This window comes from Arvicanthis niloticus, chromosome 19 (assembly GCF_011762505.2).
Source record: "Arvicanthis niloticus isolate mArvNil1 chromosome 19, mArvNil1.pat.X, whole genome shotgun sequence".
NCBI classification, from domain to species: Eukaryota; Metazoa; Chordata; class Mammalia; order Rodentia; family Muridae; genus Arvicanthis; species Arvicanthis niloticus.
Window position 1 is genome coordinate 43,688,282 of NC_047676.1, and position 14,774 is coordinate 43,703,055.

A 14,774-nucleotide genomic window follows, 5' to 3' on the forward strand; every position below is an offset into this window, starting at 1 on the left:
GCATCATGGTGTGAATGCATGTAAGAGTCAGAGATAACTGAGATAGGAAGCCAGAAGGATTCAAGGCCAGTTTTTGTTGTTGTTTTGTTTTGTTTTGTTTTGTTTTGTTGTAGACATGTTTTTGTGGAAATTAAGCAAGGTTCCTTGAGAGTTTGCATTATTCTCTTCTGAGAGTAGTGTTCACGGTGACCTGTTTCATCCTGGTTCCACTATTTAAAGTTCTTACCACCTCAGATGGAGAACCAAGCTTCCATCTCAGGAACACCAAGCCATACTGAACTCATAACATTTCTCAAGAGGAGATATAGAGAATATTATCCAGCTTTTAAGGGAAAACAGACTGCCTAGCCTAGCATTTTCAGCAGAACTTGCAGCAAGGGGGCCGTTGTTTTGTATATAACTATCCAGTACATTAGCTACTGGGTGTGTGTGTGGGGGTTTCATGCTTGAAATGTAGCGAGTGTAATTTTTAAAAACTACATTTTAAATTCCATTTAATTTTAGTATAGTTTAAATTGCCATATGTTCTTTGTGGCTAGCACATTGACTAACAGAACAATTGCCAAACAATTCATAGCATCAGAAAGGTGTTGAAGCAAATGCTTCCTTTCTGTCCTGAGCCAGACTGGTACTTAGAAGTGATACAATACTGCTTTTGTAGATATTAAATTATCAAGAAAACAAGGAAGAATAAACATCAACCTAAGGCATTTATACTTAACAACAAACTAATCTTGACTATACTGACTACACTGAGTATACTTGACTATACTGAGTTATATAGCTATACTGAGTTACAGATTTAATTGACAGATGTATGTTTTCTATTACTTTCATGAGCATTCTGCGTAGGTACTGTATCGTATCACTTTTATTACATGTGAAAGGGGAAACTCTAGCATATCAATTAAAATAAGTCCACAAAATATATTATATCCATGTACATGTTCTTAGAGAGTAAAACAACTATACAATGAAGAAAATTAAAAATCAATAAAGCTAAGTTCACAGAGATGGTAAGTAACAGAATCAGTGCTTGAAACCAGCTAGGGTTCACCATGCTCCTGTCAAGAATGTGTCTCCCACATTCTCTTTTGGAGTACTGTGCTTATTATATAGATGTTGTTGGGAAATAGGGCAGAGGTCAGGAATGTGTTCCCTGGCACCGACTGCCTAACTTTAGAAGTCTGTATTTATTACTTACTGTCTGAATAAACTTGAGTGCATTATCTCATATCTCCACAGCTCATTTTAATAGGAGCAAGGTACCTACCTCATATTTAACCCTCATATAAGGCTTAAATAAATGAGTAATGCCTGGTACATTTGGAACCATATAAATCTATCATTATCATTATTTTTAATCTTAAGGACACTGGTGTGTACATTGGGATGCTGATTTGACACAAAGTTAAAAGGTGAAATAGAGACATGCTCAGTTTGGAGTCCCCCTAACTGAGATTACAAAGTTTCAGAGCCCTCATCCCCTGCAAATTCCTCATAGCTTTGCTTTTCATGTTACTTTGAGAGATGATGCCTTTGGTGCCTTTGATTGCTTGTGAATGCTCAAGAGCGACAAGCACCAACACAGCTGGAAAGAGCTGTAAGATTTGCTATTCTGCTTTCCAGCTGGGAATTATTGCCATGGATACCAGCATCAGAGGGGACTGGGGAGGGCTGTCTCCTTGCTTCCCAAGTCTCTGACATCTGTTTCTGGCAAGGGCAATAATGAGTCTGTTTCATATCAAATGGGAAACTGATCCAAACTTGCTTCCCCCACAGATGGCCTCTGCACAAGATGCCAGGTTTGGTCAGAAAGACTCTTCTGACCAGAACTTCGACTACATGTTCAAGTTGCTGATCATTGGCAATAGCAGCGTGGGCAAAACATCTTTCCTGTTCCGCTATGCTGATGACTCCTTTACATCTGCATTCGTCAGCACGGTCGGCATCGATTTCAAAGTAAAAACTGTATTCAAAAATGAGAAGAGAATCAAGCTTCAGATTTGGGTAAGTGACTTTGAACTGACATCATCCCTCACTCTGGGGGTGTTGGACATACAAGTCTGCAGGGGAAAAATTCTACTTTGTCAGGTCTCCATGGGGACCTCAAACTTTGATTTCTAGCCTTTTTGCTGGAGAACACTGTGTTTCAGAGAGTGAGGTGATGCTTTTGAAGATATGGGTACTGACATACTTATTGTCATATGATGCTGTTCAGCAGTCTTCAGAAGAGAAGAAATGCAAGCTCCTGTGCTTGGTGGTGGTTAGCTCAATGAGAGTTTGGCTCTGCCTTGATCTGCATGACCTTGAGAAAGTCTGTGAGTCTTTCTGTGGTTCATTTTATAATATGTACTTAAACAAATAATACATATATATCTGATCTTTCAGGGCACAGGGGTCAGCCTGATTGAGCATTGCAAAAGGAAAGGTGATAGAATATAGGGAAAAGTAGGGCTACTTCCTAAGAAGTCCTTGGCCTAACCTTGAGAGTAATCTTTTTATACTTAACAACCCTGGTGTTTCAGCTCTGAATCTATGTTTGTATGATCAAATAACAGAAGTCACAAGAAACTCAATGTGTAAAAGAAGGTTCCTCACAAAATTCTGAAATGGATGGCTAGGTTTCTGGCCATCCCAGTGCTTGAATAGCAACAGTTTCTTAACTAAGCTGTTGGTATAAATTTAGAAAACTAAAGAGTAAGAAACAAGAAAAAAAATATATGTGAGTAGCAGCCCCAAGTGAAGAAGTAACTAAGATACTGGATTTCATCAGACAAAGTCTACATAGTAAATGTCTTATTAAGAACCTGGTGTTTCTAAGTTCATAGATGGAATGGCTCACTAGTCCATTTGGACCCCCTTCTGCCACTCAAATTGATTGAAGCAATAGATACGTATTTCCCAGGAGGTGTTATCTGCCTCCTTTGGAGACAGCATCATTTGGTGTTGGTAGAGGGCTGATCTGCAGGGCTGATACCTCTTTAGTTAAATATAGAAAGTTAAAGAGAGACAAATCCCAGACTACGGCATTTAGATCTTTAAAAAAAAAATAGAACAACCCATATTAAAATGTTTATATAAGCTGCATGAACTTTAACCGTCTTAAAGGTCTTAGGGATAAAATTTAAAGATGCAAAGATGTTGAAATATATATGGGCATCTGTGTACCAGCAGATTATGACCATTTGACTTATGCTAAATCTGTAATCTTTTGAGTCTAACTGAAATTCATATAAAAGTTTGGGGTAGTTCAGCTCCAGGCTTAGCATCTCCCCAAAATCTCTTTAGGGTGCAGCGTTTGTGTGTGGGTACTTGGTTAGGTATGTGCATTCAGTTGATGGTCACACACTCTCAGTGCATGCAGACAAAAAGACAGAGTCCATGTTTTCACATTTCAACCTGTTTATTTCTCTATCTTCTTAGCCTTGGGCAGTCAAAGTCATAGAATACGTTTTTTATTCAAGTTTAAGAATGGTCTCTTGACTCCCAGGGGCTTTGGTGGGTTGAAAAAACTAAGTTATTCTGTCACCATATCTCTTAACATCGTATTAGTATACTTTCTGCTCATCAGAAAGAGCAGCCATTTTCCAGGCAGATACTCCCAACTTTATTTCTCTTCTTTGTCCTTTAGAGATATTTGAAAACAATCTTTGTAGACAGTACACTAGGATGGTATGTCAAATTGCCATTGTGGTCATTACTATTTTCGTAAATCTGGGCTGCTGACATATTTATTTGTTGAGATATAACATTATCTGTCCTTAATACAAAACTGATATATTTTAAAAATTAAAAATGATTATTTTTATACTCATGTGGGTATTTTTCTTAAACTAGTGCTGCTTCTAGGCCAGAGCTAATTCACTGCTGTTCTTGGAAACTAAGGCTTGGCACCTTCTGTGTTTTCTTTGGGGTGATGCTGCACCACATGGAGCTTGCAGAGCCCAGCTCAGGTTCTGCAGCCCCTCCTGCTCTCTCTAGCCTCCTCACAAGTCCCACTTTCTGTGACCTCTGTGTAGACTCTGAAGGTGTTCTTCTCAGACTCGTCCCCAATTCCAGAAGATGTGTCACTATCTGTGAGGCTGCTCCTCCCAGGCAGCCCACATCCTACCTCATTTCATTAACTCATTCCAGAGACACCCACACCCTCCAAACCAGCCACCCCGAAACTCTTAACCTTTCCTTCTCCTTGTTTTTGACACTAGTTTAACCTTCATTTATATTATCACAATTAAAACATAATCTTGTTTGCCATGGAGAACACACCTGGGGGGACTATGGCAGTAGAATTGTGAGTCTGAGGCCATCTTAAACTACAAAGTAATATTGTATGTCTCTCTCTTTAGAAGAAAAAAAATCACAAAACACTATAACTCTCAAATTTCCCCCAAGCCAACCAACTAACAAAAGCACCATCCCATTTCTTCTTGTTTGGCTCTACTGGGGGCTTTCAATGCACTTATGCTTTTAGGGTTGTAAAACTTAGTTTTACACAGATATAGCATCTGGTTTATTGAATAGGAAATATTCAGAAGTACTATAGAAAGATTTTTGTGCTTTTGAAGGTGCACTATAGAGAATTTAAGACCCATACAGAAATGAAACACCTCTTTAAGCGAACACTGCACAGGGTAAATATTTTAAATATCAGTTCTTGGGTGAGATTGTCCATGTCTTCATTCCCTAGTCTCCCGGTGATCCCACTTTATGTTTATTATCTTTTCTGGGAAAATGGCATATGCTAAATAGCTACCTCAGTGTCACACATGGGGAGTTCCTCAGGTTTGCTCTATCAACTTCTACTGTTGTACTTGTTGAACCTCCCTGCTGTGGTAGACTTTCCTGGAGATGACAGTGATAGTCTTGGACCGCACATCCTGGTATGCTGAAAACATTGGGGAGGAGTTTGACTGTCCTATTGGATTGAGGTTTGGGAGATAAATTATGATAAGGAGTAACATGATCTACACTTCCATGTCCATATTCCTATGATGACTTCAGGGATTCCTGTTCTATGCTTTAAGTGCAATGGAAAATATTGCATTATATAGAGCTGTTGCTGCTCAGCAACACTGAGAATTTATTTGTGACTATATTTAACACTGATGAGTTGACACATCTTGGTGGTTTAAAAACAATTTACTGCCCTTCACAGCCTATTTTGGGCACTTATGTTCATGTCGAACTAATTTACTAAGACATCAGAAAAAACCATATCATCTCACCCTATTACATATTTCAAGCAAAAGAAGGGAAGGAGTTTCACAGTCTGGGAGCCGCTGAGGATCAGTCCGCTGCACTACACCCTTTATCAAGACAAGCTGAAGAGACTGTAGTCCTATGAGGTACTGGAAAATACCCTGGGGTGTTCAGATAGTGGGGTGGCCATCCAGAGATGAAGACAGTCCACACTGGACAAGGGCACCAGCCAAGGCCATGTGAGGCTTCTCTTCAGTTAAACCTTTATCAGTATTTAATTTCCCATAAAGACACCTAGTCATTATAGTTCATGCCAGAGCAGAACCTTAAGTCTGCATTTGTGACGTGGACCAGTTTGACTTTTACTATGTTGCATTCCCATTCAACATAAGGGCTTAACTCTGACAACGATGGCAAACTTCCTATCTGATTGTCAGTGAAATGTACTAGAATCAGTCATATCAAATGAGGCCAGATTTCAGGTAATATTTCTATGTCAAGAGGGCGGAGACTCTATGAGAAGAGGCAGAGGAAAGCCTCCTGCTTTTTCACTGTGGTTGTTTGCTCTCTTCACAAACTGCCTGCTGGACTGTCAACAGCTGAGCATTTATTATTTTAGCCTTTAAAGAAAAGCTATGAGAAATATTGTTCCCGGACATTTTGTACCTCTACTCTGTGGAACTTACGACTTGGAATATACTTGAGAGACATGCCATCCTTCAGTTCTACTTCCTCACACATTTTAGATATATTAGCATGTTTAAGAATTACTTTATTCTTAATCACATTAACCTTTCTAATTGCAGTTTTGTTTCATTATCAAATCTCAAGTTTTAAAAAAAACCAACATTTTAGAGATTACAAATGTTTAACTCGACTCTCTCTCTTCTTAACATATGTTTAATGTGACTGAGAATAAACTATGGATGTACTTATGGTATTTTGGTTAAGTTTGTAAAGGACTATCTGGGGTGAGATATGGAAAAGGGGAAAGATGGAAAAATGTGTGGTACTGATAACTGAGAAAACCATAACTTATGTTCATTTTCAGGGTCTAAAAATAAGTCATTAACTCAGAGCAATGTTTGTAAGCTGAAGATGGGAGGTTTTGAAATTAGACATCAAGGTAACCACACTCTGACAGTGGGGGCTTGTGAACAAAGTACAGCTCCATCTTATTCTGTCTAATTGCTCAAGTCCACAACTCAAACCTGACTCTAATGGAAGACTAGTGGCTCAGCTAGAGAATACGGTTCCCACACAGGAAGGGACAGTTGGGAGACAGGGCTACTGTTTCCTTTAAACCTACAGCAAGCATTCATGATTTCCATCCTTCTTGGCACTCCCAGTAGTTCCTAACTCTGGTGAGGTTTTGTTTGTTTGTTTGTTTTGCTGGTTGGTTAGTTGCTTTTGCTTTGTTTTTCATGTTTGTTTGTTTGTTTGGGTTAGGTTGGTATTTGTTTGTCTTTTTTTTCTCCCTTGAGCCCTTTCCCTCTCTATATTTGTATTATTTTGAATGAAAAATATCTTTTATAGATATTTGGACTCTTGCACCCCAGTTGGTGGCAATATTTGGGGAAATTATGAAATATTTAGAATGTGGGAACTTGTTGGAAAAAGTGCTCAGGGTGGCCTTGAAAGATTTAAGTTTTCTTCAGTTCCAGTTTATTCTGTCCGCTCTCTGCATTCATTTGAAGATGTGTCCATATTCATACTCTAGCTGCCTCTTGCCATTATGGACTCCTTCCTCCTGAAACCATAAGCCAAAATAAACTCTTCCAGAACTCTGCTTTTTTTTATAACAGTATTTTATCATTCTAAGACAAAGCAAACTAGAATTCTACTTACGATCTCTGGACTTCTGTGAGATACTGGCAAACATGCTTTGAGAGTTTAGATATCAGGCTACCCTCCAGAGCTGGGGACATTAAAAACTGGCCCAAAGAACCTTGAGGGAAGCTTCTTTCCAGCCAGAACTCTATGTTATCACCTGGTGCTCTTGCTCAGATATTGTCTGTTTCCAGAGAGGTTGATGTTACTATTACAAAGGTACTGCTGTTCAGCAAGTGACAAAAAGGTTGGAGTTGATAAATTATTTTATACACTAGTAACTGTTCTGGAATTTATGGAGGAGATGGTACAGATCCATTGAGAAAATGATGGTGGTACTGCTTCCTACTAGAGGTCAGGGAAAATGGCATTTTAAAACATGTTTTGATATTTAAATGTGGCAAGATCAACAAAGAAGATGGCTCTGCCATTGAAGAGACAGTCTGTTGTATCCAATGATCACAAGACGATGGCACTTGATTTCTAGGAGGGAGAAGCAGGTGCATCCATATACTTTAAAAATTACCATACGGTCATGAGGAGGAGGAGGAGAAACTGTGGATAAGAACCTCACTCAAGAGTTCTGCAAACGGGCAGTGGTGGCGCACACCTTTAATCCAAGCACTTGGGAGGCAGAAGTAGGTGAATTTCTGAGGTCAAGGCCAGCCTGGTGTACAGAGTGAGTTCCAGGACAGCCAGGCCTACACAGAGAAACCCTGTCTCGAAACCTCCCCACCCCCCCAAAAAATAAAAGTGTTCTGAAAAAAAAAAAAGAATGAGAAAGGAAGTTAAATAGTATCTGGAGCGGCTGGTTAGGATCCTGTCTGAATTCTCTGAGGTAATCATAATGGTCTGGCTGACAGGGCACATGAATAGAGGCTGGAATTCACAGACAGAAGGTCCCCACTGATTGGCTTGCAGTTTTAAAGCTTTCATCAGTAAGTTCTTGGCTTCAGGGTTGACTGACTTAGAGAAGAGCAGCCCCTCTGGGATGAGTGGGGCCTCAGAATGAAAGGGAAATGAACAATAGACATGGGTTACATGGAGGCAGGTTTCTATTCTGACAGGGGCTGGAATTCTAAATAGTCACACACAGCCTCCATATGTTTCTGGGCCTCAGTGTTTGTGGACCTGGAAAGCTAACTCAGAATAAGATACTGCAAACTGTTGAGCAAACTCATATTGATATTCATTTATACTAATAGTATTACTGATAGCAAGATTTTTGGGCCCAGTACTGAGCACTGAACCATACAATAAAACACACACATACACATACACATACACATACACATACACATACATACACATACACACACACACATATGTACATTAGAATTACTTAATAACACAGGCTTTTGTTTTGAATATGTGTCTTAGACTGGAACTCTCTATGTAGCCTCAGTGGTGCTTAAACTCCTAAGTACTAGGAATACAGCTGTTTGTTATAACAACCACTCCAGATTTTTTTTTTGATATAGCCCAATGAAGAAATTATAGTCCTATTTCATAGATAAGGTAAAATAAAGCCACAAGGATAGTATCATTTGCCCAAAGACACAGATGAGATATGCCAGCAGCCATCTCTTAACCCTGGCACTACATTCTAAGACAAGGTACTTGACCATACAATATAAATGAGGTCTGTAGGCAGGACAAAATATGTTTGACTCCTTGGGACATCTAATACTAGATCTTGCATATCTGAATCCCCAGTGACTACTTTCATAAACTACGTTATTGCTTATTATCTTTCTTACTTGTTCCAAGAAATTTATAGTTCTGGAAGTGGGGGGGGGGGGAATCAGTTGTTTTGCTTGGAATTTGCTGTCTGAACAGGAGCACTTCATGGATTATCTGGTTTGTGTATAAAACAGATGTATGTACAGCAGAAGGGACTGGAACATATTCAAAGTGGCTCCATTCTTTGCTACTACTGGGGAGCATGCGTGCCATCAGGAGTGTGTGCAGGAAAGAGTGTATGCGATGGGGAGTGGGCGCCTGTGCGACAATAGACCTGACCCTGGCTTTTTGTTCAATGCTCATTTAGTCCAGTCTTTCTGCTCATCGTTTTGAGGCTGGTCTTAGAGTCTTCAAGCTTATTTTAAGGAGCCAACACACTCTGTCTAGATGAGGGCCATAGGAAAATGGCAAACACTGGTGACAGCTGCCAGGGCCGTCCTTGCTGCTCTCATTTGTCTGCTCTTCTCCCCATCATGTTGCTTTTAACTTAGCACTTGCTTTTCCTCAGAGGCTGAGAAAAGCCAGCTTTCATTTTTCTCCCGAGAGGAAGCTGATGTTGTGTGTGAAATGTCAAGATGCATGAAACCGTTCACTCTGTTGGTGGCTGAAAGCAACATCCCTGTATCCCACTGTGCTGAAACCAATTTCCAGCTCTGACAAGATACAAACAGTGGCAAGGACTCTGTTCTGCCCTAATCAGGTCTGCCTGCTATGTGGAAAACAACTGAGGTAGAAAGGATATCCTGGTGTGATCAGTAACTGTTTTTGGCAATGGAGATGGAATGACCCAATGAATGGCACGAGTAGGAATTCTGGAGTTTAGTGATCCAGATTCTAAATTCTTCTTAATTCTCAGCAACCGGGTGACTTCAAGTCCCAGATTCTCTTTGTCTCCACTTCATTTGTGAAATGGTGTGGCACATACACAGCCCTCAGGTGCCAAATGTCTGAGCCCATAAATATTTGTGCTTACTTCAATATATGCATTAAGTACATATTCAATAGATGTCGTTGTGTTTCATTTTTAAAAGCTATATACCTCCATTGAAACTTATGCAGCTGATTTAGAAATTTTACATGACCGGATGCTTGTTGGATGCCTACAGTGTACCACAAGAGGTTCTGAGAGACAGTAGTGAAGGGTGCCCAGGAGCCATGACAGGGGCCAACCCTCTGACTGGGCTGTAGGTATTATCTGATGCTATGCAGTGCAGGCAATGTGCCTGACCTAGTCTCGGAGATTCTGAGAACCTTTACTGTGGCTATCCGTACCTGAGATGACAACCGAGAAGTGAAACAGAAACGAATCATATGTTCATTCATTAATTCGGTGGCATTTCTTCTGTGCTTAAATGCCTTTATGATACTGTGCTTGAGAAAGAACTTGGAACTGAAGCTAAATATACAAAAATATCAATTATGGTAAATACTAAGGGAGAAATGGAGCACGGTGATAATTGGAAAAACACAGTGGGGGGCAGAGCTTTTAGGTAATTTCATAGGAGATGGAGTGTTTATGTGAAAAGATTTTTATGCTAAGGTCTGGAGGTATTTAGAGCAGGGCTAAGCTTTCAGTCTGAAAGAAAGGAGAAATTTTGATTTTGTTTATCTACCATAGTTCCATGTAGCATATTCACATCTACTTCTTATTTATCAAATTCTGACTTCCTTTGATTTTGCCCTCCATCTCAGCAACAGTGGGTTTACATGACTGAACTATGAGACTCTGGCAATTTGTTGACGCTCCCTAAGGAAAAAAAAAAGGATACACACACCTATGGTTTAAGCAAGTTTCAGAAAGTAAATGGACAGGTAATTGCATTGCTGGGTTGTTAGAAGAGACCTGGAACCTAATGTCAACTGTCATGATCACTCAGCCCTGAGTTCGTTTGTGGAAACCTTCTCTGCCTGGCTATGGGGACTGAAGAATGTATGTGAGTGGCGAGAAGCAGTTACAGACTGTTCAAGATGCCTACAGAGTGAGACATGTGAGCCAAGGTGTCGAGACAAGAGGCTGGACCCTAGGCCTCTGTGTAGCCTCAGGGAAAATGTCTTCAGCTCTCTAAGTGTTAGTTGTCTGATATGTAAAAAGGAAGAGAATAATCCAGAGGAAAATAAACAAAAATCATAACTGGACTAACACAGAATGGTCAGGAAGCATCAATAATGAATGACAGAAAGAAATTGATACCCACCAGATTGGTGTCTCTCTTAATGCTCCAGCCAATGTCCCATAATACTTCTATCCCAAGGCTACTCAGTGGCTCTCACATCTTCTAACACTTGACAGACAACTTCCATAAAAGAGAGGCAATTCTGAATACCTGGTCTCAGGTAAAGGAAGTTTCAAATGATCAAACTTGGAAAAATCAAAACTTGTATAGAAATCTTTTCATGAAACGATAGGTAGGAATAAGAAAGGAAAAGAAAAGGAAGAATGTGGAGGATAAGCATTTGACCCCCAGAATCATCAGGAGAAGACTCTGGAAAGAAACCTCTACTTCTTGGTGGCCCCATGATATTTTCTGTGGTCTTGGGTCTACCTACACTTTCCTTTTCCGTTTATAGTGGCAGACTGCTTCCTGCATGGCTCTCCAGCATTTGTCTCTCATTGCATTTCCTTTTCGCTTTGATTGTAATTCTTCCCTATAAAGAAGCATCTTGTCTTGGCAACCAGATTGTAAGGAAGTGTCTCACGGTGAGCATGGGAACTGTTGATATGTGTGGACTCTGCTATATCTGAATACTTTACAGAGACCCCCACCCCTTCTTTGCTACTGTATTATAAGGGTTTGTGGATTTACCAACCAAAGTGTTGAAGCTGTCTTAACACACTTGTTAGTTTAACTAGAATACTGTTCTAGACTTACATGGGTCTAAATTCCACTAAAACAATAGTATCACATAATCGTTTTGTGATTAAGAATATTCTTCAAAACCAGCTCTCCGAGTCTTTAAATCTTTGTTTTATTAACTTTAAAAAGTTGATCAACTCTCTCAAACCCCAGTTTGCCTAACTGTAAAATGAAGACAATGTCTATAATTTGGTTATAGTCTTATTGTTAAGGATAAGTAGAATGTTTACAAAGTTTTTATATGTATCATAAGTTCTCAATTTAAAAAGTCATTATTCCTTATAGCCTTTTTCTTAACATCATGAACCTCTTCATCATCATATTTTCTGGGTTCTAAAGCATACAGACATTTACATAGAATAGTGTGATTTTGATGTTCTGATGTATAATAACACAGAAAAGATGTAAAGATGTTGATGAGTAAAGCATCTCCAGGACAGTGGTGTTCCCTCCCCATCTCTGTCTCTCCTCCCCGACTGGTAAATTGTAATCTATCCAAGTATAGTCAGCTGCACTGTTGGGGTATGTCCTGGTGCTTTTGAGACATCTGTGCATTTAGACAGCCATTAGCTACACAGAGAAGTCAAACCCATATAGCTTGTTTATTAAATACCCATAAAATTGATGTCCTACCCCAGAGCAAAACAGCTATACATCACTGGATTCATAGAAAGATGTTATTAAAATTCTGAGATGTCCTTTCTTCTCGATACTGCCTGGTGACTGGCTGGTTTTTTCGTTTTTTTTTTTTTTTTATCTAATATGTGAACGGAGCTGTGTCTGTATCACTCTATTACCTGTTGGTATTTTTCTTCCAGGCTCATTTAAATTTATACTTTATATATTTATAAAGATATAGTTACTACCATAAAAACACAGTTCAAATTATGGTACAAATTAAATGTTTAATTATCCAATATATTTCTCTCATCATATTTAAGGAAAAAGCACCATACTGCCCTAAATGGATAGTAGTCAATTTTATAGAAGCAATATTTTTTCCCTTCTGCTTTTACTCCCATAAAACTAATTCTGCTGATCCTGAACAATCTCATTGTGGTGACTCCAGATAAAGGAGATAGAAAAATCGGGCTGCATGTAAGCAAACACAAATCATTCTGCTCTAGATGATAATGAGTCTGAAGGAATGGAAGGCAGGTCAGTCACTGTTTGTTTGTTTGTTTTGTTTTGTTTTTGTTTTTGTTTTTTTTTTTTTTTTGCCAACTTGACACACACCTAGATGCGCCTGGAAAGAGGGAATCTTGGTTGAAGAATTGCTTCATTCAGATAGGTGTTCGAGGGCATCTGTGGAATATGTTCTTGCTTCCGGATTGATGTGGGAGGGCCTAGCCCACTATGGCCAGTTCCCATTCGTGAGCAGATGGCCTGGTTTGTAAAGGAAAGACAGTTGAGCACACCATGGAGTAAGCCAATAAGCAGCCCTTTGATCTCTGTTTTACTTTGTCCCTCCAGGCCTTGAGTTCCTGCCTTAGCTTCCCTTGATGATTCGTCTATTAATCAGACAATGTGTTTTTATTTTCCATAAAACTAACCTATTCAAGAACTATTTTAAATTCAGATGGACATTATTCAGGTTCCTTGTTTTCTCCCTTCCTCGTGATCTGTAATCTTAAACATCTTGGGAAAGAAAACATGTTGATCATTTGTCAACGACCCACTAGCATTTATCATTTGCATTGCTTTGGTCTTAATACCTCAGATGTCTGAGAACTAGTGACATGGAAGAGGTTATGATGTTAAGAGGCTATGTCTAGAGGTTCTGACCTCCTAGACAGTCTGGGGAAGAGAGCCTTCCAGTGGTTGTGTATAGTGAAATGACTTGTCATTAATATCTTGAATCAGGTATTTTTTGAGTAATTGCTAGGTGATATAAAGCATAATTGCAGGTTCTCCAGTGAGGGCACCGTGGGCTTTCAGGTCTTCTTTTGTCACTCAGTGATTTACAGTAGAGCAACACTGAAAACAAATGTGGCTATAAAGAGAGCGTGAGAGAACAGCTGTGGCAAAGGAGTCAGCCACATCATTTGTATTTAATAGACAACAAAGGCAGCTGCTGGTGCTGGCCTTCTGTTCTATGGGAAATGGCTTCTTTGGGGGTGCCTTGATGGTAAGCTGTTGGCATGGAGAAGCTCTAGGAGGGCTGAGTTGGGAGCTGAGCATCCTCAGGTTTCATGTGATTGGTTAAGGGTGTAATTGGTAGTTTTTCCCAATTGATTCCAAAATTGAAACAGGGGAAAAATTAGGAGCTTTACCAGTGTGATGGCTATTCCTGGTTGTCAGTTTGGCTACATATGGAATGAAGTACAATACAGAAATGGAGGGCACACCTATGATCCAGATCTTGAGGCTGGAAGATGTAGATTTTTTTTACCTGGATCTTGACATGGAGATATTGAGGCATAGTGGTCATGAAAAGCTTAGGCCCAGACAAGGTATTATGGGCCTTTAATCCCAGAAGATGAGGGCAAGCAGATCTCGGAGTTCAAGGTCAGCCTAGGACAAAGCAAGTTCCAGATCCAGGATGGCAGTACATACCTTTACTCTAAGTCATATCTTCTGCTGGAGACATACATAGGGATATTGGAAGAAGAAAGACTCATTCTCCTTCATCTGCTTGCACTTAGTTGCCAGCACATCTGTTGGAACCCACTTCTTCAGGATTCCAGTTTATACAGAGCAAGTGAAACCACTATCCTCCCATGAGCAACTATTAGATTTTTGGACAGCTTCCTATTGTTGAATTAGTGGACTACAGACTGTCAGTCATTACAATAAGTTCCCTTAATGCATAGAGACATTCCATGAGTTCTGTGACTCTAGAGTATCCCAGCTAATACAACAAGTTATTAAATAAGTCCCACCCCATTTGGTTGATTGATGGAGCTTCTGTCCAGCTTTCTAGACTATCACTTGATTGAGTAGTTTGGCTTCCTTTAAGTCTGACCTGAAACTGGCTTGCTTTCTGGTTTGCTGATTATCATAGGTAAAGAGGCTAGTTTCATAGGCAGGTTGATGTCAGTCATGGACCAAAGTCTGCTTTTACCTTTGGTCTGGTGTGCATCCATTTGTATATTAAAGCCCTCACAATGTACCAAGCACAAGGGCAACCCAAGAGGAATGGGA

The 14,774-nt window shown here is 39.8% G+C and overlaps 1 protein-coding gene across 2 annotated transcripts in view; it reads left to right on the forward strand.

The window, feature by feature from the left end:
* Rab3c (RAB3C, member RAS oncogene family) overlaps positions 1–14,774 on the forward strand; it is a 218,076-nt gene that overhangs the window by 15,981 nt on the left and 187,321 nt on the right. For both annotated transcript variants that reach the window (XM_034523406.1, XM_034523405.1), the window contains exon 2: positions 1,783–2,010. In XM_034523406.1, coding sequence (XP_034379297.1) covers positions 1,783–2,010 — 228 coding nt within the window. The remainder of the gene's footprint in view (positions 1–1,782; positions 2,011–14,774) is intronic.